This window comes from Hypoxylon trugodes (assembly GCF_022578975.1).
Source record: "Hypoxylon trugodes strain CBS 135444 unplaced genomic scaffold F4822scaffold_4, whole genome shotgun sequence".
NCBI lineage: Eukaryota > Fungi > Ascomycota > Sordariomycetes > Xylariales > Hypoxylaceae > Hypoxylon > Hypoxylon trugodes.
This window is the reverse complement of record NW_026250019.1, coordinates 3,300,749-3,322,626: the sequence shown is the minus strand read 5'-3', so window position 1 is coordinate 3,322,626 and position 21,878 is coordinate 3,300,749. Positions and strand designations below refer to the sequence as shown.

The window sequence follows — 21,878 nt, the reverse complement described above, 5'->3', positions numbered from 1 at the left end:
GCACGCCGAACCCGGATATGAAGAAAGCTGAGCGGTGAACAAGGTGGATGATCTCGTGATCAAGAAAAAAAAAAATGAAGAAAAAAATGAGTCAGGTGTTCGACGCCCAATTCTCAACGACCGACGATCCCCCATCGGGTTTCACGCAAAGGCATCGTGTGGGCATGACATGGATTCTAAGATCGTCTACCTACCTAAACTAACACTAGCATCCCCGTTCCCGCTCCTCCTCCTTCCCCCGCCTATTACCCAATTCAGCAATCCGATCGGTTTGAAGAGGCTTTTCTTACTGCTTTTCTTCGGTTCAGATAAGAGACATACGTACGTATGCGATGTATGTTATGTTATGTATGTTATGTACGAACTTGTTTGTGGGGTTTCACTTTCAGCTGCGTATGTCAATTGATATTGCTATTGCGACAAGGTGCAAGGCAGATTTAATTGATTGTACGCTGTAAATTGCGGCGTTGCTGTCGCGTGAAAGCGGGTAAATTTCCACTACATCGTAGATCAACTAAAAAAACCACGCGAGAAATCAATCAATCCTAGCAAGGCAAGCCATGGAATAGTTCAGGTGTCGATAGTGGGCTGTGCTAGCGAAGAAATTCATGCATTCGTTCGTTCGAGACCGTGCTTTCGATTTTGCTTTACTTTAACCGATGACGTATTAGTAGATCCCTCTTTTTCTTTTTCTTTTTTTCCCCTGCTAAGCTGAAATGGCTCTTCATCCGATCTTTTCTTCCGACCCTTGGGCAACAATCTTGAAACTTGCCAACTTTGCGAAGCCACATGCTCACGGGACGGCAATTTACACAACGCATAATGCGCCGACCCGGCTACTAGGTAACGACGGCAGGGCCCCATTCAATTCAGCAGGTACGGGGTTCAAGTGGGAATTTTGTCATGCTGGCAACAAATGAGGCGATGATCTATGTTTCTCTGCTCGTAGGCGAGAAAAAAAGAATTGAAAAAAATTCCACGCACAACCCTGAAGCGGTCTGCGCCTGATGGGAATCCAACAATTCTAGTTACCAGGTTAAGTGTTCACCCTCACAGACCGACCACACCGTTTCGTGCATCAATCCGGGACCCTTGGTGGTATGACTCAATTTCTAGGATCACTACGCCAAAGACCACGGTGAGTTGTCATAAGGCTAGCTGCCATGTCGCAAGCGCAAGCGCACTCTTCATCCGAGGTCCATCGGAAGGCGCCAATAATCAAAGCCGTATTCTTCGACTTCATGGGTACATGTCTCGATTGGCACAGCGGAGTCATCAAAGCCTTACCAGACGCTATAGCGGAGTCTACCCGCTCGAAATTGGCACTTAACTGGCGAGAAGAATTCTTCAGCGAGGTGCATGCGCGGTCGGCGCAGGGTCTACCGCTTGAGGATATTGACGTCACACATCGCAGAACATTGCTCCGGATTCTAAATCGGGATGTTTATGAAAGAGAGCGGCAATATTTCGTTGGGTTTACAAGTGTTCCCTCAGACGGCAGCGCGACTACGGTCCCTGCGATTGAGGGCGCTGTACGAGCATGGCACAATATGGCCTCATGGTCGGATGTTAAGCCTGCGCTAACCGCGCTAAAGAATGAGTTGGGCCTGGAGTTGTTTGTGTTGGCTAATGGAACCACGAGGCTACAACTTGACCTGGTCCGTTCTTCTGGTTTGGATGGCACTTTCAGTATGCTGTTTTCTAGTGAACTGCTAGGCGTCTATAAACCGGCGCCGGAGGCCTACGAGAAGGCAATGCGTCTGGTCGGCGTGCGGCCGGAAGAGGCCGTTATGGTTGCAGCCCATGCGTATGACCTCAGGGCTGCGAAGAAGTTAGGCCTAAGTACGGTGTATGTTTACCGTTGGACTGATGATGGCAGTGAAGATATGAATGTTGTTAGAAACGAGAACAACGTGTTTCTCGGTGACAACGGAATGCAAGGATTGCCTTCCGCGATCAGGGCCTTGGGTCAGGTCTAACAGCAACGTTGTTAATGACGGATTTACACATCACAAATCCTACCGACGGCCTTGTAGGGCGCCGAACCAGAATGTTCGATTCAGAGGATGTTCCTGCCGTGGCGTAGGGCAATGTCGTGCATATGGAGGCCTCTCATCGATGGATTATTGGGTTACCAAGAGGCTCGTGTGTGTAGCATTGAAGGAATGAACGCATAGGTTACATAACACTGTCACTATCGACACATAATTAGCTGTGTATCTACAGAAGGAATACCTAATTATCTCAGTGTGTGTGTGTGTGTGTGTGGTGTAGGCGCAGTCCAAGCCACCGGAGTTGATGAAAACCCGAACGGCAATTCTCGGAATGTGTACAAAAATACATAACCCCCTCCCCGGCTTGCTTAGGGTTTATACTATAGTGGATCTTCATCAGGGATCTTACGGGAATCCTTGTCACACAATCAGCGTCTAGATTTACTAGATTTGGTACCAAATTAGGAAACACTGATTTCCTTTTAACCAATCAGAGACGCGTATCTTTGTTCGTCGCGTCTAATTTGAAAGTCACTAATCTTTTTAGGACCAATCACACACATCAAATTGCTTCTCCTTCTCTATTGTCGTGACTTGGCGCCCCTGTAACCGCCCAACAAGAACACTTACTAAGGACAACTTGGGCGATTCGCCTCATAATAACCTCTCATTCTAGTGATACCCTCGTCGTCCAAGACTCGTTTTGCCTCATCTCAACATCGAACCTGGGAAGTTTGTTACATCCACTCAGTCCCGTAGTACCCAAATGTAGTACGCAATCTACAGCTAGCGGGTGTAGATCTACTCTGCAACTAATTCTACCATTTGATTATTTTTAGGATGAAGATATCCAGTCGATTGCGCGCATCCCGCCGCATATTCCGGGGCATCATCTTGAAGACCCCCATCCGGTCGCATTCGTTGGACCAGAGAGGTCTTCATCGCCTGAGTCAGGCGACTGAATTGTTTGCTATCTCTGGGATTTCTCCCGACCAAGGGAGCCTAAGGAGATGAACAATGGCCGAACAAAGTGGAAACAAAAGATACCAAGGGACGTAAGTATGATTCATAGGGCGTGTATCGAAATTCGTTGTTGTAGTCGTATTTTTCAGTTGTTGTTTCGAATCTTTGTCATACGCATTTTCGTCTCATGTCCTTTCAATCTATCATTCGACTCAACGTTCGAGCAGCCTCATTGTTCGTTAGTGACTCTTCTAGATACTATTTCTAAGTCACACCTCCACATATCTTGGCTTCTGATCGAGTTTCCTTGAATGATTTTGGACATTTTTTACTTTGATAATCACATATTTCACCATACTCAGTACATATGTTGTTTTAATACCACTCGTCTCATAATTTCAAATATCCATTTATAAACTTGTATTTTCAAACCCCCCCTTAGCTACCTAGAACACCATCCGTGGGCAAACTTGGAGGAAAAGGGAAAACAAACAAGGCCTGGTTGCCTTCCTATTAATTAGACTTACCTATGCCACGGATATTGGGCCCCCTCTGGGCTCTTCGACTCACAACGGCGGCGGCGCTGCTTGCAGCGTCCGCGTCAGCCACTTATATCGGTCAACTACCTTCACGAGAGCTTCTATTCGGTCGGGCGGATAGCACATGCAACGCAGACGGCTTCTCAGAATGCACGCAATCCGGACTACCAGACAACTTCTGCTGCGAAACAGGAGCAACATGTAATGTACTGGCGGGCAACACAACAGTACTATGCTGTCCAAAGGGAAGCAACTGCGACAAGATCAGTCCCATAACATGCGATCTCGGTCTCCAAGATGCTTCGAAGAACCCGACCGCCGAAATCAAGACGACGGCTCTCGATGGCTTCACCCTCGCTTCCTGCGGTAATTCTTGCTGCCCATTCGGATACCGGTGTGATGGAGGGACTATATGTGTCAAGGAGGCGAATCAGAATGAGAAACCGACTCCGGATAAGCCTAGTTCGTCTTCAACCACAAAGGCTCCGACACATACTTCATCCACCGGCAAACCGACAACAGCAGCTTCGACAACAGTAGCAGTAAGCGGTATCCCAACCAGTTCCTCCGCAGGCGAAAGTCCAACACCGACCTCCACAACCGGCGCCGCAACAGTAGACGCCCCCTCCACCTCCAGCACATCCCACACCGTCACCATAGTCGCCGGTGTAATCGGGGGCATAGTAGGCATCGTCCTAATCATATCCGCCGTAGTCCTAATCCGTTTCCGACGTAAACAAGCCCTGAAGAAGAAAAACGCACAAATGCAACAACTACACCGGGGCTCCTCGACTTCGTCTTTTGGCAATATAATCAGCGCACCTGTGCCCCATTCCCAGTATCCGAACCAAAGGATTGATTTTCTGGCGAAACAATCCCAATCCCAATCCCAGACCGCGGCGTCGTCGCCTACGGCTGTGGCGTCGCCGCCTAGGGGTGGGGAGTTCGGGTATGCGTATGGAGGGGATAGCGAGTTTATGGCGCCCTACTCGCCGTTTGCGGGCAGGCCTGGGAGTGGCATGTCTGGGCCGGCGAGGAGTTATCATGCTTCGGCTGAGATCACGGGGTTGAGGAGTCTGACGCATGGGAATGGGAATGGGAATGGGAATGTGGGGAGGCAGCACAGTCCGCATCCGCATCCTACGCATCGCGATTACTCGCCTGGTGTGGTACCGGCGCCGTTGCTTACTATTACGCCTGCGGATAGGGATAGTAGGGAGCGCGGGCGGTCGGGGAGTGAAGGGGAGAGTATAAATATCTTCGCTGACCCGATGACGGTGGGTGGTGGTGGACTTGGTGCGGGGCTTGGCGCTGGGTTGGGCGTTGGTGAGAGGCCGGATAGTACGGCTACGACGTGGTCGAATATCCAGCATAAAGCTAGTACCGCGACGAGGAATACAAATCTAGGTACTGGTGATGCGGGTCCCTCGAGGAGGCAGTAGTTCGTTGAAGGTTGGGTGTTTGATTTACGGCATGGCAGGCTTTATAGGGTTGCATGGGCTGGCGTTGTCCTTTTTTTCGGTCTTATTTTTATTCCTCTCATTCTTTCCCTTGTTATGGCATAGCAGAAAGTCGGTCGCTTTCGACGGAGCGGGGAAAAGTTCTGGGGATGGGATAATATGATACCACTGGAAAGTTAAGCAGGCGGGAAGGGTAAAGGCAAGGTAGGGCGGTTGCATACTCGGCGTTCATTTTCTCTTCTTGTTCATGGAACACCTTCTTTTATTTTTTACGATATTTTATTTTAGTAAGGGATCGTTGAACAGACCGGTGAGCGCTGGGGAGATTGTAAATATGAATATGCGCTGCCCCTTGAAGGGTTACTGAATTTACATATGTTCTTTTGTATGTACGCATGTGCCTCTTGATATGTAAATTGATACTTAAGTACACAAGTCGATGCTATGGCACGTGATACTAGATAGGTTAGACTAGCTAGTTGTCCCATGACTCCGTTGCCACGTCTGTTCCTATTACATGTATTTAGTGGGCTACACTACCAAGGTAAGAGTAGATTATGATAATAGTCATACTGGAGGTTGGAAAGTTTGTTGGTTAGTTGGCCACCTAGACACTCATGTAACTGTAGATTTCGCTATTTTGAAGGTGAAGGTAGACTGGAAGGGCTACGTTCGTAGACGCGTTCAAATTCATGTGCTCAATATAGCGGTACTTTTTCGTTCTTTTCGTACAAGCGTGATGATTCTTGCTCAAATCGAACACGTTCATCCCTCATGCTTTGACCTGTTCACCCATTCCTCCCCTAAATAACTTACCCTATAACTACTAACATGCAGATTAATGAAGAGAAGATGATGCCTCCAATGCATTTTATATTATACATACGTCCACAACCAAAGTATCACCCCCTGCGCTCGAGCATTCCGAGAAGACCCGAGTTAGAATGAATAAAAGTAAAACACCCCCATTTTCCCATCCCTTCCTTTTGTTTCGCATATCCCTCTCTCACTGCTTCTTCTTCGTCTTCTCAGCTGTCGGGCTGGATGGTCTAGGACCCGACTTCTCCTTCTCCATCTCAAGCTTCTCATACTCTTCATTATCCTTGCGCTCAGCATACCACTGACCAGCCTGTAGGACCAGCACACCCACAAGGACAAGCGCAAGAATCGTGTTACTAGCAGCCATAACCTTCAAGCTATCCTCACGACCAAGTATAATCTCCCCACCAGTCAACGGATCCCCGCCCCCAACCCCAGGCCTACCCACACCCACGGCCACAGGATCAAACGGCGCGCCTCCAGTCTCCGTATTCCAAGCGCCAGCGCTAACAAGTCGCAAGCCCTTAACTATGTTCGCGATATACACGCCGACGCCGATTAAATACAGGACGAGGGAGGCGCCGTCGAATAGCATGTTAGACTCGGAGGCGCGGAAGAGTTTGATGAAGAAGCCTAGAAACCCGATGCCGACCATGATGCTTAGAACGCGCGCGATGAGTGGTGGGGACTGGTGGAGGAATTTGAGATGGATTTCGAGTTGGTCGAGGTACGTGGATGAGATAGGGTCTTTGGTCCATAGGAGGGGGAAGTCGTAGGGGAACATTGCGAAGAGGATGCCGAGGAAGAAACATGTTGCTATAGTAATTGCGGGTTAGTATTTGGTCTGGTGGTAAATGTTGTGGTGCTATGTAGAAGGTATAGGCCAGTTTGTCTTATTATATTGGGCCACGTGGGGGAGATGGATGTAAATGAAAATATTAGATTCTCAGAAAGATAGACGTACGTCCTATAATCATAAAGGTCGCAAAAGAAGCTGACCCCCGGTAGTCCTTAGACCGGGTGGTCTTGTTCCAATCTACCCATTTGTCCGGCATGACGACAGCGATGGCGATGCGTGCGATGCGATTATGATGGGATGCGACAAAATCGAAGTATGTATACAAAATATAAGATATCAATTAAATAAATGTAATTAATTTGTCGAATGTTTATTTAGGCATTTGTTTCACATAGGAGAGCTAGTTGAACTTCGTCCCCCTTTTTCGGTTAATAGAGGATGGACTAAGGAGGTCGCAACTGTGAATTAGGTATGTGATTCTTTTCGGCGCAGCTGAGGAGAAGGAGCTGAGAGGAGAGAAAATGCGACATGGCAATCAATCTGTGTAAGGCTGTTTCCGCGCGTGGGGGGTATGATAAGATAGAGTTTATTACTAATCAATCCACTTTTATTAAAGGTACATCTTTCATCATTCTTACTATCGGAGTTTCTATTGAATCTTAAAATTTACAAGACAATAGTCTCAGAATTAAATGAATTCAATTCTATATAAGTGTGATGCGAGTACCCGGATCAGGTATATGTCTATTCCATGGACCAACAAATCCCCATCTCAAAAGGCCGATCCTCTTATATCTATCACCTGAATCATGTACCAATACAAGGTACCGTCTAGTAGCCCCTCCCGGACCAAGGTACGATTCACATATCGGAACGCACACGCCTTCGACGTCATCACCCTCCGCAAATTTTTTAACTAGATCCGATGTGTCAAGGATCAAGTTATTATTTTTATCATCCAGTGGATAGTAGAATCGCGTCTTATCCTCGCCGATAATAGACAACCGGAGTTTCTTAGACTGACCCTCCCAGTTAAAAGGATATACCGCGCCCTCGATGTGAAGCTCTGCTGAACGAAGCAGACCAGTAGTATCCCCACCGGGAGGTTCCGTCACAATTCGCATGTCGACAAGCTTGAACAAGGGTTTCGTATTAATGGCAACTTCACCGGGGATTTTGATTTCCACGCCACCTCCCGTGACAGAAACCCAACTCCACGATGGAGCGTAAGACTCGCTTCGTCGAACTTGGGCTCCCTCTCCGGCTTTAGTTATCCAAGTGAGCTCGGTATCAATTTTGCGTTCCCAGAGGCCGGCTAAGTATTTATCACCACTAACTTCCTGGAACGTTTTGGCGATACCAGACATAGCAATAAGCCTATCAGACTCCTTGGTAAGACCGCATGACGCGTATGTCGAAGCCATATCGTACCAATGCTGGTAATGGAAGTGTTTTGCAGTCGATTCGTCAACCCCGCCAACATCAATACCAGCTAGTCTTGCTCGAGATTTGGCCAGCTGTAAGCCCGGATCTTTGTATTCCCTGATCACATTATTTTTGCCCTTATCCCTACTCAGAATCAGAAGGCTTCCCGTAGGGTCGGTCTCGCAGTGGGTGCTTTCTAAACATTCCCAGTACATTTGATTTTTCGTGAAATGGACGATTCGCGGGGACAGAAATCGCTCTTGTACGACCCAACCCCGCGTGCTGAGAGGCGCGCCATTAACATCGTCGAACCAAATGGAATCGTTCCAGACAATCCATGGTCCATTAGTCAAATTCACCACAAATGGGTACAAGAGCCTTGACTTGGCCATCCTTGTTCCAAAGAGGCCGGTACTGGTAGGATCAAACGAGGAACATATCGCTGATATGTTGCAAAATGAATTGCGATAAACATCCTTCATAGTACCAGCCTCTTTTTGCCAATCACTTGCCGAGTCTTGGAAGATACATAGTGAGTCGATCCAGATATATCTATGACCTAAGCGGTGAACAAGGAGAGCGGCGTCGCGGAATGTGGGTGATACGTCGTCTAAGGATATTCCCTTACGAAGCTCACTTTCCGTGGTCTTTAGAAGTTGCCGGATCTTAGTCGGATCACCCCAACGATGCGATAAGGACCAGTAAATTGGCCTATTGTCGGGTGACGATGTCTGCTGATTCATCTCTTTCTCTGTAGTGCCACCTTCGGTTATGATTTCATCTCTACCCCGTAAGGATATTATACCACGATCGGCCTTCCCAACGTCGATAACTCGCGTTGGAAAGAAAAACTTGCTTTCCGATTGAGGGGGCTTGCAGTACTTATGATTCGTTTGGCAGGTCGATATCCAGTTCTGTATTGTGCCGAGGGACTGGCTAGACCCTATATTGGGGTCGAAGGTAGACCAAGGGCGAGCCTCAATATCACTCCACGGCATGCGATGCGAGCAACCCCAATCCTGTATGCGTTCCTTCTTTCTCGACATATAGACTAAGCCATCGTAAGCATTTTGCTTCATGGTCTTTCAGGATCCGTGAGACATACCTTCTAGATCCGTATCGGCAGCCCAGGAGCATTCCACATGGAACACCGTCCTCCATATCTCCTTGTTACCGGTTACTTTGAAGGATATCTTGAACTCTCCAACATTATCTCGACGAATCTCATCAGTGCTTTGGGGCGGGGTGTGTTTTGCCCATAACCAATTGCAAGTGAAACAACCATTATCCTCACTTTTCACAAACGCGTCGTACTCTTGATGATGAGGGATGTTGAAAGAGTTTGGTGTCTCCGTCGTGATGCGATGGAAGCACAACATGCAGGTTTCGCATACTACTCCTTCAACATCTCCCATGATTGTGGATGCACGTCAGCCACTACAATTGTTGTAGTCTTACAGATTCATATATAGAAATCGGTTGCGACGTTAACGATATGGTCTCATTTCATAGCAATGTTGACCGATTCGGTACCGCACATTGGGCGTATTTGGCAACTCCGCAAATAATCGCTACCATATTCGGTAGGTAAACATCCCCACGATCCATTTATACTTAACTCGAAGTCAATATATTCATCACTTAGACAAAAGCAACTCACCGACATGATATAGAATCTGCGCCGCACCGGCAACTTCCACAACTGCTCCTTTCAAAAGGACGTTACGTTGATCCGCATTGACCTTGAAATACACCGCTAATTGAAGATTCAAGCTCAAATGAATCTATAGAGTATAGACGTTCCAAAATTCCATTAATTTGGCTATCTTACAATATGGATGCACCGACCATATTTCTACCAACCAATTACCTTAAACCCGAGATCTACCTAGTCTTCCATTGAAACCCATTATAATACAATACATTGCTACATTCTTACGAAAGCATTCATCGAATTAATCTCCTAAACGGATGGGCCTCCGTGTTGAACACCCACTCGTCTAAGCTAATGACGTCCTGATCGCTGAATATTAAGAAGAAATATCTACAGCAGTTAGCGGCTATGACATTGCAATTGGGGTATCTCGGGGCAAACTTACTTCAACGTCTCGCCTAGCCAGAAGCTCTCCATCGAATCCTTCTTCGGGGGGTTGTCATCAACATTGACGTTGCTCAAGGCAGCATTGCCATAACGCGTCTCCGTATACTTTATGATGGCGTTGAACATAGCTTCAGCCGTCTCTAGGAGTTCGCGCCGACCAGTCGTACGGTACATGATGAAGACGCTTTCTATAGCTTCGGGCCTTAGGAGATAATCAGGTTCAGTGATTTCCGTGAATCCCTTCGGAAGTTTCGACTTGGCGATTATGTCGTCTGCCTTGTCCATGTTTGTCAGATCGCGCTCACCCGCCTGTTTCAAAACGGCTTGCTTCCACTGGGTCTCATCCCAGTGACACTCCTTACTCGGGTCGCAAGGAATCATGAAAAATGTCTCAGGCATTATACCGAGTGGCATCGTTTTATATGTCCATATGCAGCCATCCGTTAGTTTCCTAGCTGCATCCAGGTGCTCTGATTTCTCAAACAGTTTCCCGCCGATTGCTAGCATCCCACCGGCGAAACAGACCAAGTGCTGACCTTGATAATCGAAGTTGAAATTCGTCTTCCCGTCGGCTTGCTCTGTATGCACGGTACCCGATATGAGTATATTGGCCGAATCCGGAACCATGGGTCGGAATAGCAGATGTTTAAGAGCGGTCTTCATTGATTCCTCATACATTTTCTTGTAAGAAGGCAAAAGTCCACCCGTCAGAGCATACATCTTCGGTAGATATTCATACGTGCTGTCTGCCAAAGCTCCAAGTCCGAATGTGTTGTCTGCGGTAAATATCTTATCTCGAGGGTTCAACGTAAAGGGCCACATGCCGGGTAGTTGCGTCTTCATCTGTTGCTCTTCGAAGACTTCCCTGACTCTATCGGTGGCGTCAAACCATTTCGGATTCCCGGTTATCATAGATAGGCGGGTGAACTCCATACATAGAGAACCAACTTCGGCAAGCAATGACATTCCGGGCGCTTCTTGTTGCCCTCCCTGTTTAGCGTAGTCAAAATCCCATCGGGTGATTGGCATGCGATTCGGCGTGTCGAATGCTTTATAAAGCATATCGCCGACTTCTCTAGCTTTGCGCAGCAACCGTTGATCTCCACTCAAGTCATAAGCCGAGAGGAAACCACCCAGATAGCGAATCGCGGTCTCGAAAACATTCACATTTTCGAGTGAACTGTTTTCAAAGTCGATGTTGACAACAGCAGCAACACCTTCTTCGAACTCTTCCTTTAGGTTCATAATCCACAACGTATCTAGACTGTCGACTAAGGTGGCTCCCCAGCCTCCAAATGTGTCTTTGGATTTTCCGCTAATAGGAGCCAACTCATCGCTCATGAATGCCTTGGTCTTATAATAATGCCAACTGTGAAGAAACTCTTTCCTAACAGCATCTAGCATTCGTTCCCGAGCGGCTTTATCACCGCGTGATTCCTCACCGAAGACCACCTGGATCTTGGGGAGTGTGAGTGGTTTGCCATTTGGGAATGTTCCCATATCCTTAACGGGATAATGCGTAGGCAATTTCCTCCAGAAATAATCCTCATCGTCGAAGGCTTTCGGGTCGACATGTGGCCTATGCGTTAACGGTGATAGGCTTCCAGCGCCCGCCCATTGGTAAGCATCCCCGGTTAACCAGGAATAGTAGCAGAAAAGAAGCAATGTCGCAATCCCGAATGGGAGCCAGAAGCGTCGTCGAAAGGCCATATTTGCGAAATTAAGGCAGACAATTGGGATTGACGGGACTGCATCTAACCTGAGAGAATCGCTAGATAAGACATTGAAACGGGCGGGCGAACGGCCGTTGCGACAAAGACTTTGCTGACTCGTTGGAATGCAAACAAGTTTCACATCAGAATGCTAGGTTCTTCAAAGCCTCAATCTCCCCCTGACGATATTAGTAGATTTGGGTAAGTGATAGTCACCCCACGAAGAGGTACGTATTTACGTATTTTGTTATAATTTTGGAAGATTGACGATCGGTCGGATAAAAAGTAAGGAAACAAAGACATAACTGCACCTTATGAAACATCATAACTTTTCTATTGCTCTTAGCTGAATGCACCTAGGTAGTTACTTTTCTCTCACGTCATTGTCAGTAACTTAACTCTATTATTTAGAGTAGGAATAAGCATCATCATAACTGTCGGGAAGGATGTTGCCATTTAAGTTTTGAGCTAGAGACCCTGTCCTTGATCATCTTTACATAATGCCAACGTCCCTGTCGATCGGGGTCTAATCCACTTCTAATACAACTTTCTTTATTTACACAGTTTTATCATGTCTATTGCTCTGATGAAATTGAACAAATTCAACAAATTCATCAACTTACAAGTACTTACTAACTAATGTATGTCTAGTAGCAGTAACTCGGATTCAAAAGTGACGTTTCAAATCAAGAGTATACCTAGATCATATTCAAACGCCATGACCGCAATTTCATGTGTTGAAGCTATCCAATCGCAACATGTGTCACCACCCTTACCTAGATAGAATGTCAACATCAAGACTACTCGTAAAACGCTAATATAGCATTTCGCAGCAACTAGTTAGTGCTGTGTCGGTTATTTCATTGCTAATTTTCATCTAAGACTTACTACACAGCCCTTGAATCAGTACCACAAGAGTCTATAGTCAGTCTCGTCCAGACCCAGGAAATGGCAACACAGCAACACCACGCAAACCATCAACCCCTTTCGCTCTAACCCCAAACACCACATCATCCTTACTCAACGGCACCGTAACTTCAACCACAGCTCCAACATCTAGCACGCCTGTCCAAAACGGCGCACTCGTCGGACGCCATACAACCTCATACCCACCATCATACCCGGTCGTCGGGGGATCCCAATAGAGCGTGGTATTACTACTCAAAGCCGCCGTGTTTACCCTCACATTCTTCGGCGCACCGGGCCCCGTAGCCAAACTCCAAAGTGCCGCGCCATTAACCTTAGCCACTCTGGCCACATACTCATAATCCACAAACTCAGGCAAATCACCATACTGCTTATCACCATCCTCATGATCAACACGCACATCCTGATGCTGATGCGCGTAATTCTCATGCGGTTCCGTAAACCTAGCAGCCGGATACCCAGCCTCAAGAAACGGACGGTGATCACCACCCCTAAGATACCGATCTACGCGGTATATAACCGAGACATTCATCCCCGTGTCTTCGTTCTCAGCTACCTCTTTAACGAACCTAGCTAATTGGCGCGCGGGCGTGTCGTTCTCCCCACCAATCGTAAGGCGTGATTCGCGGGTCGTACTGTTTTCGACGGAGAGGGGAGGAAGACCCTGTGCGAAGAGTCGGATTACGTACGGGTCGTTGAATTCCCCGTTTGCGCCGCCGCGGGGGGAACCTACGATGTCGTTTGTGAACATACCTTCGACCTGGTATCCATGCGAATACTATTAGCTTCATGATAGCTCACTAGACGTGTTCGTGTGAAGAGGCATAATGGATATCTTGCAAAAGGACGATGAACTTACATTAACCCTCGGCGTAGCATTCCCGTAAGTCTGCGCCAAATACCTCGCACCATACAACCCCTGCTCCTCACCCGCAACCGCCGTAAACGCAATACTAGCCTTCGGACGGGGATATTTTGTCTGCGCCAGTATGCGCGCAAGTTCCAACACCACCGCTACACCCGACGCATCGTCGTCGGCTCCCGGTGCATCGCTTTCATAATTCAACGGGTCGGATACGCGGGAATCGTAGTGTCCGGAAACTACATACAACCTCCCCTCCTCCGTGCCCTGCAGCGTGGCGACTACATCGCTAATCACCGTCGGACTCAAAACCCGATCTCCATCGGCTTCTTGTGTATACCCCAATACCTCCACGCTTAATCGCCCATCACTTAGATTCGAACTAGCATATCGAGAAAATTCATCACGTATCCAATCCCTCGCCGCCCCAATACCACGCGTACTCGAGTTCTGGATCGATAGCGTGTGTCGCGTACCAAAAGACACAAGCTTCAGAATCGTAGCTTCGATATTCGCGGGGTCGATTTCGGAGAGTATGGAGCTGAGGACGGATGACGGGGGTTGTGGTTCGTTAGGGGTGCCGAGGGAAGTATTCGGTGGCCAGCTTGATGCTGCGCATGTTAAAGACGATGCTGGTGATGCTTTGCGGAGTTGGAGGGGCGTGAGGTTTGGGTTGGAGGAGAAGGGTGCTGTGGATGCAGTGGTGAGAGTTAGGAAGGTAAGTGGGAAGACCCGGAGTTTCATTGTCGCGGTGGTGTAAATATGGCTAGTTGGCTCTCATTAGAAATACCTGCATAAACTAAACGGATCTAGATATACCAGATAGGATGTCTAGATATATATAAACCTTCCCCACGATGCCAATAATTACTACTATAACCTCCTGCATCATTCTCCCTTCTGATATCACCATCGCCGGATGCATCCGACATTGGAGGTGGCGGCAGGCATAGCTTCCCCTCTTCTGTTCCGATATATCTATAGTAAGTCCTGCGATAACATGAATTGACCAATTAGTAACAAGCACGCAAGAGCTGCTTTGGTAGTATTGCTATGGTAAGCTCCTCATGGACGAAGGAAAAGACATGGGGTGCAGGACTTGGCGGCTCGTTATTGACGTCGTTTTTGATGCTTGATCTGGAAGTTGGGAATAGGTGAGCATAGTGAGGGGAATCAGCTTCAGAATGGCTGATATAGGGGGTTTGGCAAAAAGATAGTGTATATAGTGGTTACGGTCGGCTTCACGAAGGCCTATAATATCCAGTATAAATACGAAGTGGCGTTTATTCCAGCTGTTTTCTAGGGGGGTTCAGGGTCAGCTATCTAATTATAAGGCAATGAACTTGCCCATCGCTATACCACTAACCGATTTCAAAATCAGGACATCACACAGCAAATCCAAGTCATCAAGAATACCAGCAGCGCGCCTTCGATGCACGCAAAGCAATTCATTCATTTAATGAACTATCACTACACGAGGTTGTCTTATTCTGACATCCCCCATTAACAACACAGCCGCAACACTCCCTGTCTCTTTTCCTTCTCTTCTCCTCTCTTCGCTTTCCACCATGGTATCATTTCGTGCCTGAACCCTGCTCTAGCGATGCTACGCTCAAAAATGATATGATATTTGGGAAGTAATTTTTCCTCCATAACAAAACAAAGCAAAAAAAATAGATAGCAGACAATCGCGCAATGCGAGACATTCAACCTGGTATAAAATATCAGGCTTCAAAAATGAGTAAATAAATTGGTATAAAAAACACATAAAAATGACGGATCAGATCAGCGTCAGCTCCTACTTCACAGGGCCGAAATAAAAATAACTAAAAAGTAGTTCACCCACTTGATGACTTCGTAAGAAAATAGTAAATGTGCAATAGATAGAAAGGGGTAAAATCGTATCGTATAGTCGTACATCTCAAAAACGCCATGCTAAGACAACGTTGCAAGGCCAACCGGGTCTTGTTGCGCCGAAAGGGTAAAGACAAAAAAGGCCACCCATTCCGAAAGTCCAATTGCATCCTAGGAAAAAGGGGCAATCATGCTAAATCTAAATGTTTGATAGTCAATGGCAAGTTATATACCTGCACCTGACTGAGTAATGCGTAGTCATAACTCCACGCCAGTTTCTTGCTGAGGCCGTAATGGCCTCTTCAGAGTTAGTTGGCTGAGAGAAAGCGTCCTGGCTGCCTTCTTTCTGGAGCCATCGACCTCCTCATCACGAAGCTCTTCGCCAAAAGCGCCGAAGCCGTGTCCACTCTCCTCTTCACGGGGCGTCTTATATGCTTCCGACTCGGTTTCCGCACCGGCAGTTAGGGGTTCATCGTCATCATGCTCGAAAGCAGACACAGTGGAGTATGTAGTAGATGCAGTCTCTAGCTTGTGCGAAGTACGAGACAGGAGATTAAATCTGTGATTAAGCCTGGTTACACGAGCTTCCAACGCTTGTCGCGCATCTCGCTCGGTATCTAATAAGGCTTTTAATGTGGTATAATGGTCCGCGGTGAATGGTCCTACATTTTCTCCTAGTAAGGCGGGTAAGCTTGTTGCGCCGCGAACCGTTGCGTTAGATGTAGGTCGTTGACGTGGCGGTACCATTGATGGGGGAACCGATTCGATGAATGTGTTTCCATCGCCGAACGATTCATTTGATTGTTGGGAATGGCTATATCCTGGAGATTCTTCGGTTGGGTGAGATGAAGACATGTAGTCCGATCTCTCGCTGACTATCGGGCGGTTCGGCGTATACGTTGCGGATGGCGCCATGGAACCCCGAGACTGTTCTCGGCCTGGTGTCTCCGGCACATAATTGTTTACGCCCGGTATAACTTGGAAAAGCTGGGAAACAAGTTTCTCTAGTTTCTGGTTGTGTACTTCTAATGCAGTTAAACGATCCTCCAGACTAGCTGCCTGCGTGATCTTCATTCCTAACATTGGTCCAAAGTTGAAGGGCTGTGGCGGCGTCTTTGGAGATAGTTGCTGGGGGGAGTCGGGCGGAGTGACTACGTCCACATCCACAGCTCCCGTATCGTCATTGTTTGCAGTAGACGAGTTAGGGGACAGGATAGCTGGGTTATGACTCGCCCTCCAATAACGGATTTCGTCGCTGCGTTTTCGTACCTGGACTTGACTAATTGCGGCATCCTGAAGCTGAGATAAACTCCTTGATCTTCGACGGTTATTATGGCTATCACTTGTGATAGCACGACCTATATCATCAGGATCGTCATCGCTCGATGTATGTCCACCGCGCCCATGAGTACTGGCTGGTCTGGGTGATAGGCCTATCAATTCTCCATCAAAGTCCTTAATTCTCCCGCTTAGAATCCTATTTGATGACGCAGCTCTTCTCCGAAGTAATACGGGATCTATTTGTAGCGAGTTACGAGCACTGCCTACTGCTACGATGTCATCGGGGCCGGTCGAATGTGACCTTAGTGCTTTATTGTATTCTGTAATCGGTAATGAGGCTGAGCGTTTTGGTTCGTTTTCTTTTCGAGCTCGGTCTGAGGCTGGCGAATCCTAGACAAGAGAATCATAAGCATTTGCTTTTAATTTAACAGCAGTCGGTAGCAAAATGTAGTACTCACATGTTCGGGTAGTGCAGAATCACCTGTCTCTGCGTTTTGTGCCTCCGATGTGAACGGCCCGCTTGTGCTCTTCTTCTTTCGCTTGAATAGTTTGCCGAGCGTAGATTTAAGTGTTGATTTCTTCCGCTGCGGCCGCTCTATGTCTTCGCCATCGCTAACGACTGAATACCTAAGAGTGCTAGAACGAGTAGCTCGATGTTGGCGCGGACTTGCAGAGACGTAAGAGGCTTGACTAGGTCCAGACGGCGTTACAGAATCCGCTTTATCTGTCCGTGCAACATCAGAAGGTGTATTTCCCGACCTCGAAATAGAATTGGGCTGGTCTTCGACGTGGGATTCAGGTTGCCGCTCTATCCTGTCTTCTTGAGTTATTCCCGCCCCAATATTTCTGATAGGAAAGTCCTCGTCCATCGGAATAGGTCCGCTTATTCTCCCACGTAGGTCAGGCTGGGCGGTCTTCGGGCGGCCGACGCTGGTGGTAGGTCTAAAGAGGCCCATGATGTCTCCAGGGGCCGAAAGGCGGGTTTCACGGAATGATGGATTACACAGTTAGTGACCGACGGAAGAGATGATAGAAGGATTGTAGATATGGGAGTGAGGGCGGCCAGCGATCCATTTCTCATCTCTTGGGCGTGGTTAGTTTGAATTCGCGGCTGACCACCTTTGCTTTGGGACACAATAAGGAATCGTCTCACGCATCCCACATCGCCAGCAATGCAGCTTCGATAGGGCCGTACAGGCCGATGTGCGAATCAAAAGTGAAGAGATATTGCCCCCTCCTTGTCTGTCGCTCGTCGACAGTGGCAAAGGTAAACAATAAGAAGGAAGTATAGGTTAGGAGGGCAGCTTGGCTAGTTTATGGGGATTCGGACGATTGGGAATGAAAGGCCATGCGGCCATTACAGCGCATGTTCGAATGCGTTCCTGCGACAAGCGGCGGCCACACAGTCGTGCATATAGTACATATAGTACGCATGCAGCGAGCGAATAGAGTGGGATGGCAAGGCTCTAAACCTGCTCTAACCTCCTAGGGGCGAGCGGTAAACATAAGGATGGGATAGCTTGCTTAACCCATGAAACGGCCAATGCACACAGGCGCTGTTGAAGGGTCTGCTGCAACAATGTCTAATGAGAGATCGGCTTCAAGTGGGCAGAAGCACCAGAAGCTAGGGCCGCATATGTCCTCGAAAAGGGCTAGGTTAGGTCGGGATGACGAAGGACCAGGGAGTTGGAATGCTCTGATATTGAGGGCCCCCTCCAGAGCTCCCAGGGCTCCAGGGCCTCAAGGTCCAGGGGGGTGGTCTTGCAGTAGCGAGAGACCCATGCCTGGACCTGCATGTACTGACGAGGGGTCTGTGTGTCTATCCGTCCGTGTGTTGGCTGAGATTGTCTCGATGGGCCAAGTTAGTCCATGAGCATTAGACGGGGGTTAATAGGTTGTGACAGGTTTGAGCTGTTCTTCGGCATTGTATTGGAGCGATGAATATCTTTTACTTGTCTCAGAGACTATTGTATGACAGAAGGCCACGAATTCCAGATGGAAGAACTATATGTAAGGGTATCTATAAGTGAGAGACTAATAGTAGTAATAGTACCTAGTATATAGTATGGGGAAAGGTGTTAAGTAAACAAAAAAATATGTAGAAGTAATAGTTTAGGTGGATTTACTTATTGACAAGGGAGCCAACTTTAGTTTACCAACCTACCTAACGTAGTACCTACCTCCTACTAAAGTTAAGCTAAGCTTCCCCTGTAACAAGGCCAGATAGGCACATTTACAGTAGCTGCGTAGGCAGGCGGGCAGGTAACGCTTCTACATGGATAAGTATATTCTATTAAAATGAAAACCACTTATATGCGTGCCAAGAGCATACTAATTACCCTATATGGGTAACGTATTATGCTCTTTGGGTTAGACCAATAGCTACGAATAGATCCGAGCCACGGAGAGTGTTTCCGATTGGAGACTTTATGGTCGTTTCGTATTAATACTTTAACTCTATACGCTATATCTAAGTACATAATATACATAATTAACCACAACTAAATAAATATGAAAATAGCCTCGACCGTTGAACTTTTCAATTTGTAGCAATAAGTTTGTGTTGTTCAAGATATATGAAGAATCGTTAGCGACAGACATCATCCTGATATTAATACCAGGGATAAACAGATTGCCGATAGACTACGAAACTAGTAAAAGCTATCTACATCAAATATACAATATAAGGATCAGAGATGTCTATATTTACTAGTGCTCTATTCGTATTTGTTACGGAATAGAGACTCGAAATTCTTCATCACGATGCACTAAGACAAGTAGGTAGAAAAGTTTGGTAACAAAAACGTCAAGGCGTGCCTCTCAGCCACACCATCCCAAACTAGAAGAGTATCATGTTCAAACGATTGCGTTAGGTACTTTCTAACATCAAGAGCCTGAGCACGTTATCATACTCCCAAGCGTTCAGCTCCTCTCATTGAAGGAAAAATGCGAAGCAATCGTTGAGCTCAGGTGCATAGGCTGAAATTACAATTACACACTTTCGCGACTTCGCGACTTATACGAAGCTAGGTACATTGAACATCGCGAGGCAGATGGCCCGGCTATCCGCCAAGAGAGTCCAAGGTTGAGCACGGAAGACGAGTCTAACTCATAACAACTCTAGCGACATCTAACGACCGACGCCAGGATGGGGCTCGTTTCTCCATCCTCGTCCCTTTTATTTTGCACCACGTTCCTCACTCTCCGCTCTATCCGCTCCGTTGTTATACAATTACATACGCCACTACAAGTAGGCTCTGCTTACATAGATCGTATGAGGTACTTTTTTAGTCTCCGAACGGGGTGCCACACGCACGAGGAAAATGCCCTGATACACTACACTACGCTACACTATATCCACGCGACCCATGGAGGCCTGTCGTGTTTGATCTGCGACGATATCTTGGGGAAGGAAATCCTATGGGCCAGGATGTCCCTTAATAAGATCTTTAGCTCTTTCTCTAGTCTAGTCGGCGACTAAGGTGTCAATGCCACGAGCGGCTGTGCTATAACCTCATTCAATTCTGAGACTTTGGGGGAGGCACTATTCCAAGGACCACACCGGCAGCTCTGATGGTATTTTACATGCGCCACTACCTAGGTATGTCTCGCCGGATCAAGTCTAAATAAGTTTACCACCACACCATAAAATAGAATACGATATAGAAATACGATGATGATACTACACAGGCGCTTCCAAAGATAGAAGGATTTCAAGATAGGTAGGTGAGGCGCCTAAGATAGGATAAGCCAAAACAGAAGAGGAAAATGCTCTCACCCAATGATCCAATGAGTATCTATCTCCCTCCCCTCCTGTCTCTTGCATCCAAACTACTGCAATGGATGTAGTAGACGGCAACCTACCTGCATCTACCTACATCTACACACGTACATTAGTATATGCATACCACCTATCTAAGCAACTAAGGTTAAAAAAGTATTACGAAGCCAACCCAAGTCCGAACCAAAGACCAAGACCCAAGAACAAGTCGCAGGATTTCTCCGAGCCGCTAGTGATGCAGGTACCATCAAGTAAATCGATGGTTTAGTCCTAATACGTACATATGTACATGATGATGTAGGTAACAACGAACGGAGTATCTAGGTAGAGTATGTAAGTGAGACGGGGCTGTGTACTGTAAGTGGAAAATGCGAACATGTTCTACATTCCCAAATTCCCATATATTCCTTTCCTTACCTAAGATTGAAGATAACATCCTCTCTCTTCTTCTCCCTTTTCGAGGATATCCAACTTACCTAAGATAATCTCCTTATTCATTCATCCCTTTCAAAGAATCAAGGTAGTAATTTGTTCATTCCATGGTTTGTCTAATCCAACAATACAACAGTGCCGCCGTGGCGGTGAATAAAAAACCCACTTACTAACTCGCATACATAACTCGGTTAGTTCACCAGCCGGAATATTTCGAAGAGACCCCCCGGCCTCCAAGTAAAAGTCGATTCCCATCATTTTAGGTCTAGCCCTGTGGATCTTGAACGGTCCGCCCCCCGCCGCAAAAAGCAATTCTGAAACGACCAGGATACGAGTACGGTTCAATATGCAGGTACCATCTCTTCACTTTCTTGTCACCTTGTCACAGCGTCATCGTCCGATGCTCTACATACCTAGTCGTATCTTATTTTGCTCAATTCAAATCCTAAACATCGACGGCGCTGCAGGTTTTGTCACATTATCCAGATGAAGCAATTTGGTATAATGCAAGTGCATCGGGGAGTAATCTGGGGGAGTCCTACATTTCTTTAGCCTCTCAAAGAGAACACCCCCTAACCCGCCGCTATGGTCCAAATATTGGTTTCCATGTCCCATATGTCCTGTCAAACATTCCCGTTTTTCCCCTTACCTTACCAATCATGCCAAATATACCAAATATCATGGATATATAATGTCAAGATATGCTGGGAAAAGGGGGAAACGGGATGAGAATGGAGGAAAAATCTACGATATGCGAAGTAACAGTAGCCTCCACTCAATAAAATCAAAACAGCCGCGCAACCAGGAAAACTCGATATATGATCGCTTAGTATTGCATTTTTGTATTGTAGAGTCGCATCCGCGTGTCCCAACAATTACGTACTACACGCCGAGTCATAACTTCGGATGAACTTCTCCTTCAATCCATC

General features: G+C 47.1%; 7 protein-coding genes across 7 annotated transcripts; 3 read left to right on the top strand and 4 right to left on the bottom strand.

Annotated features, from left to right (window-relative positions):
* The first annotated feature begins 464 nt into the window (after nt 1-464).
* F4822DRAFT_401301 (HAD-like protein) lies at nt 465-2,588 on the top strand. The gene has a single exon (XM_051457925.1). The coding sequence runs from the start codon at nt 1,164-1,166 to the stop codon at nt 1,977-1,979; it is 816 nt and encodes a 271-aa protein (XP_051316004.1). The 5' UTR covers nt 465-1,163; the 3' UTR covers nt 1,980-2,588.
* A 705-nt stretch (nt 2,589-3,293) lies between these two features.
* F4822DRAFT_229909 (uncharacterized protein) lies at nt 3,294-4,950 on the top strand. Its single transcript, XM_051454115.1, has one exon. It carries the CDS (start codon nt 3,487-3,489, stop codon nt 4,936-4,938), a length of 1,452 nt encoding a protein of 483 aa, XP_051316003.1. The 5' UTR covers nt 3,294-3,486; the 3' UTR covers nt 4,939-4,950.
* Nucleotides 4,951-5,962: 1,012 nt separating this feature from the next.
* F4822DRAFT_428569 (ER membrane protein SH3-domain-containing protein) lies at nt 5,963-9,414 on the bottom strand (the record flags this gene model as incomplete). The annotated part of the gene is made up of 3 exons (XM_051460936.1): nt 5,963-6,591; nt 7,440-9,050; nt 9,105-9,414. The coding sequence occupies 3 exons, from the start codon at nt 9,412-9,414 to the stop codon at nt 5,963-5,965; spliced, it is 2,550 nt and encodes an 849-aa protein (XP_051316002.1).
* Nucleotides 9,415-9,672: 258 nt separating this feature from the next.
* Nucleotides 9,673-12,286, bottom strand: F4822DRAFT_229875 (glycoside hydrolase family 47 protein). The gene is made up of 2 exons (XM_051454114.1): nt 10,099-12,286; nt 9,673-10,043 (listed from the first exon to the last, which is right to left on the bottom strand). The coding sequence occupies exons 1-2, from the start codon at nt 11,808-11,810 to the stop codon at nt 9,947-9,949; spliced, it is 1,809 nt and encodes a 602-aa protein (XP_051316001.1). The 5' UTR covers nt 11,811-12,286; the 3' UTR covers nt 9,673-9,946.
* A 57-nt stretch (nt 12,287-12,343) lies between these two features.
* F4822DRAFT_401287 (Zn-dependent exopeptidase) lies at nt 12,344-14,858 on the bottom strand. Its single transcript, XM_051457924.1, has 2 exons — nt 13,599-14,858; nt 12,344-13,499 (listed from the first exon to the last, which is right to left on the bottom strand). The coding sequence occupies exons 1-2, from the start codon at nt 14,343-14,345 to the stop codon at nt 12,738-12,740; spliced, it is 1,509 nt and encodes a 502-aa protein (XP_051316000.1). The 5' UTR covers nt 14,346-14,858; the 3' UTR covers nt 12,344-12,737.
* Nucleotides 14,859-15,705: 847 nt separating this feature from the next.
* Nucleotides 15,706-17,979, bottom strand: F4822DRAFT_229852 (uncharacterized protein). The gene is made up of 2 exons (XM_051454113.1): nt 17,195-17,979; nt 15,706-17,126 (listed from the first exon to the last, which is right to left on the bottom strand). Exons 1-2 carry the CDS (start codon nt 17,690-17,692, stop codon nt 15,714-15,716), a joined length of 1,911 nt encoding a protein of 636 aa, XP_051315999.1. The 5' UTR covers nt 17,693-17,979; the 3' UTR covers nt 15,706-15,713.
* A 1,852-nt stretch (nt 17,980-19,831) lies between these two features.
* Nucleotides 19,832-20,264, top strand: F4822DRAFT_401285 (uncharacterized protein). Its single transcript, XM_051457923.1, has one exon. The coding sequence runs from the start codon at nt 19,885-19,887 to the stop codon at nt 20,215-20,217; it is 333 nt and encodes a 110-aa protein (XP_051315998.1). The 5' UTR covers nt 19,832-19,884; the 3' UTR covers nt 20,218-20,264.
* Nucleotides 20,265-21,878: the final 1,614 nt, after the last annotated feature.

What these genes read in the sequence shown, in the direction of transcription:
- F4822DRAFT_401301 (XM_051457925.1), top strand. Translation starts at nt 1,164, where the DNA reads ATGTCGCAAGCGCAAGCGCACTCTTCATCCGAGGTCCATCGGAAGGCG.
- F4822DRAFT_229909 (XM_051454115.1), top strand. Translation starts at nt 3,487, where the DNA reads ATGCCACGGATATTGGGCCCCCTCTGGGCTCTTCGACTCACAACGGCG.
- F4822DRAFT_229875 (XM_051454114.1), bottom strand. Translation starts at nt 11,810, where the DNA reads ATGGCCTTTCGACGACGCTTCTGGCTCCCATTCGGGATTGCGACATTG. An exon ending in TGGCTAGGCGAGACGTTGAA is followed by an intron (nt 10,044 to 10,098) that starts GTAAGTTTGCCC and finishes TAACTGCTGTAG; the next exon opens with ATATTTCTTCTTAATATTCA.
- F4822DRAFT_401287 (XM_051457924.1), bottom strand. Translation starts at nt 14,345, where the DNA reads ATGAAACTCCGGGTCTTCCCACTTACCTTCCTAACTCTCACCACTGCA. An exon ending in ATGCTACGCCGAGGGTTAAT is followed by an intron (nt 13,500 to 13,598) that starts GTAAGTTCATCG and finishes CATGGATACCAG; the next exon opens with GTCGAAGGTATGTTCACAAA.
- F4822DRAFT_229852 (XM_051454113.1), bottom strand. Translation starts at nt 17,692, where the DNA reads ATGGGCCTCTTTAGACCTACCACCAGCGTCGGCCGCCCGAAGACCGCC. An exon ending in ATTCTGCACTACCCGAACAT is followed by an intron (nt 17,127 to 17,194) that starts GTGAGTACTACA and finishes TCTCTTGTCTAG; the next exon opens with GATTCGCCAGCCTCAGACCG.
- F4822DRAFT_401285 (XM_051457923.1), top strand. Translation starts at nt 19,885, where the DNA reads ATGGGGCTCGTTTCTCCATCCTCGTCCCTTTTATTTTGCACCACGTTC.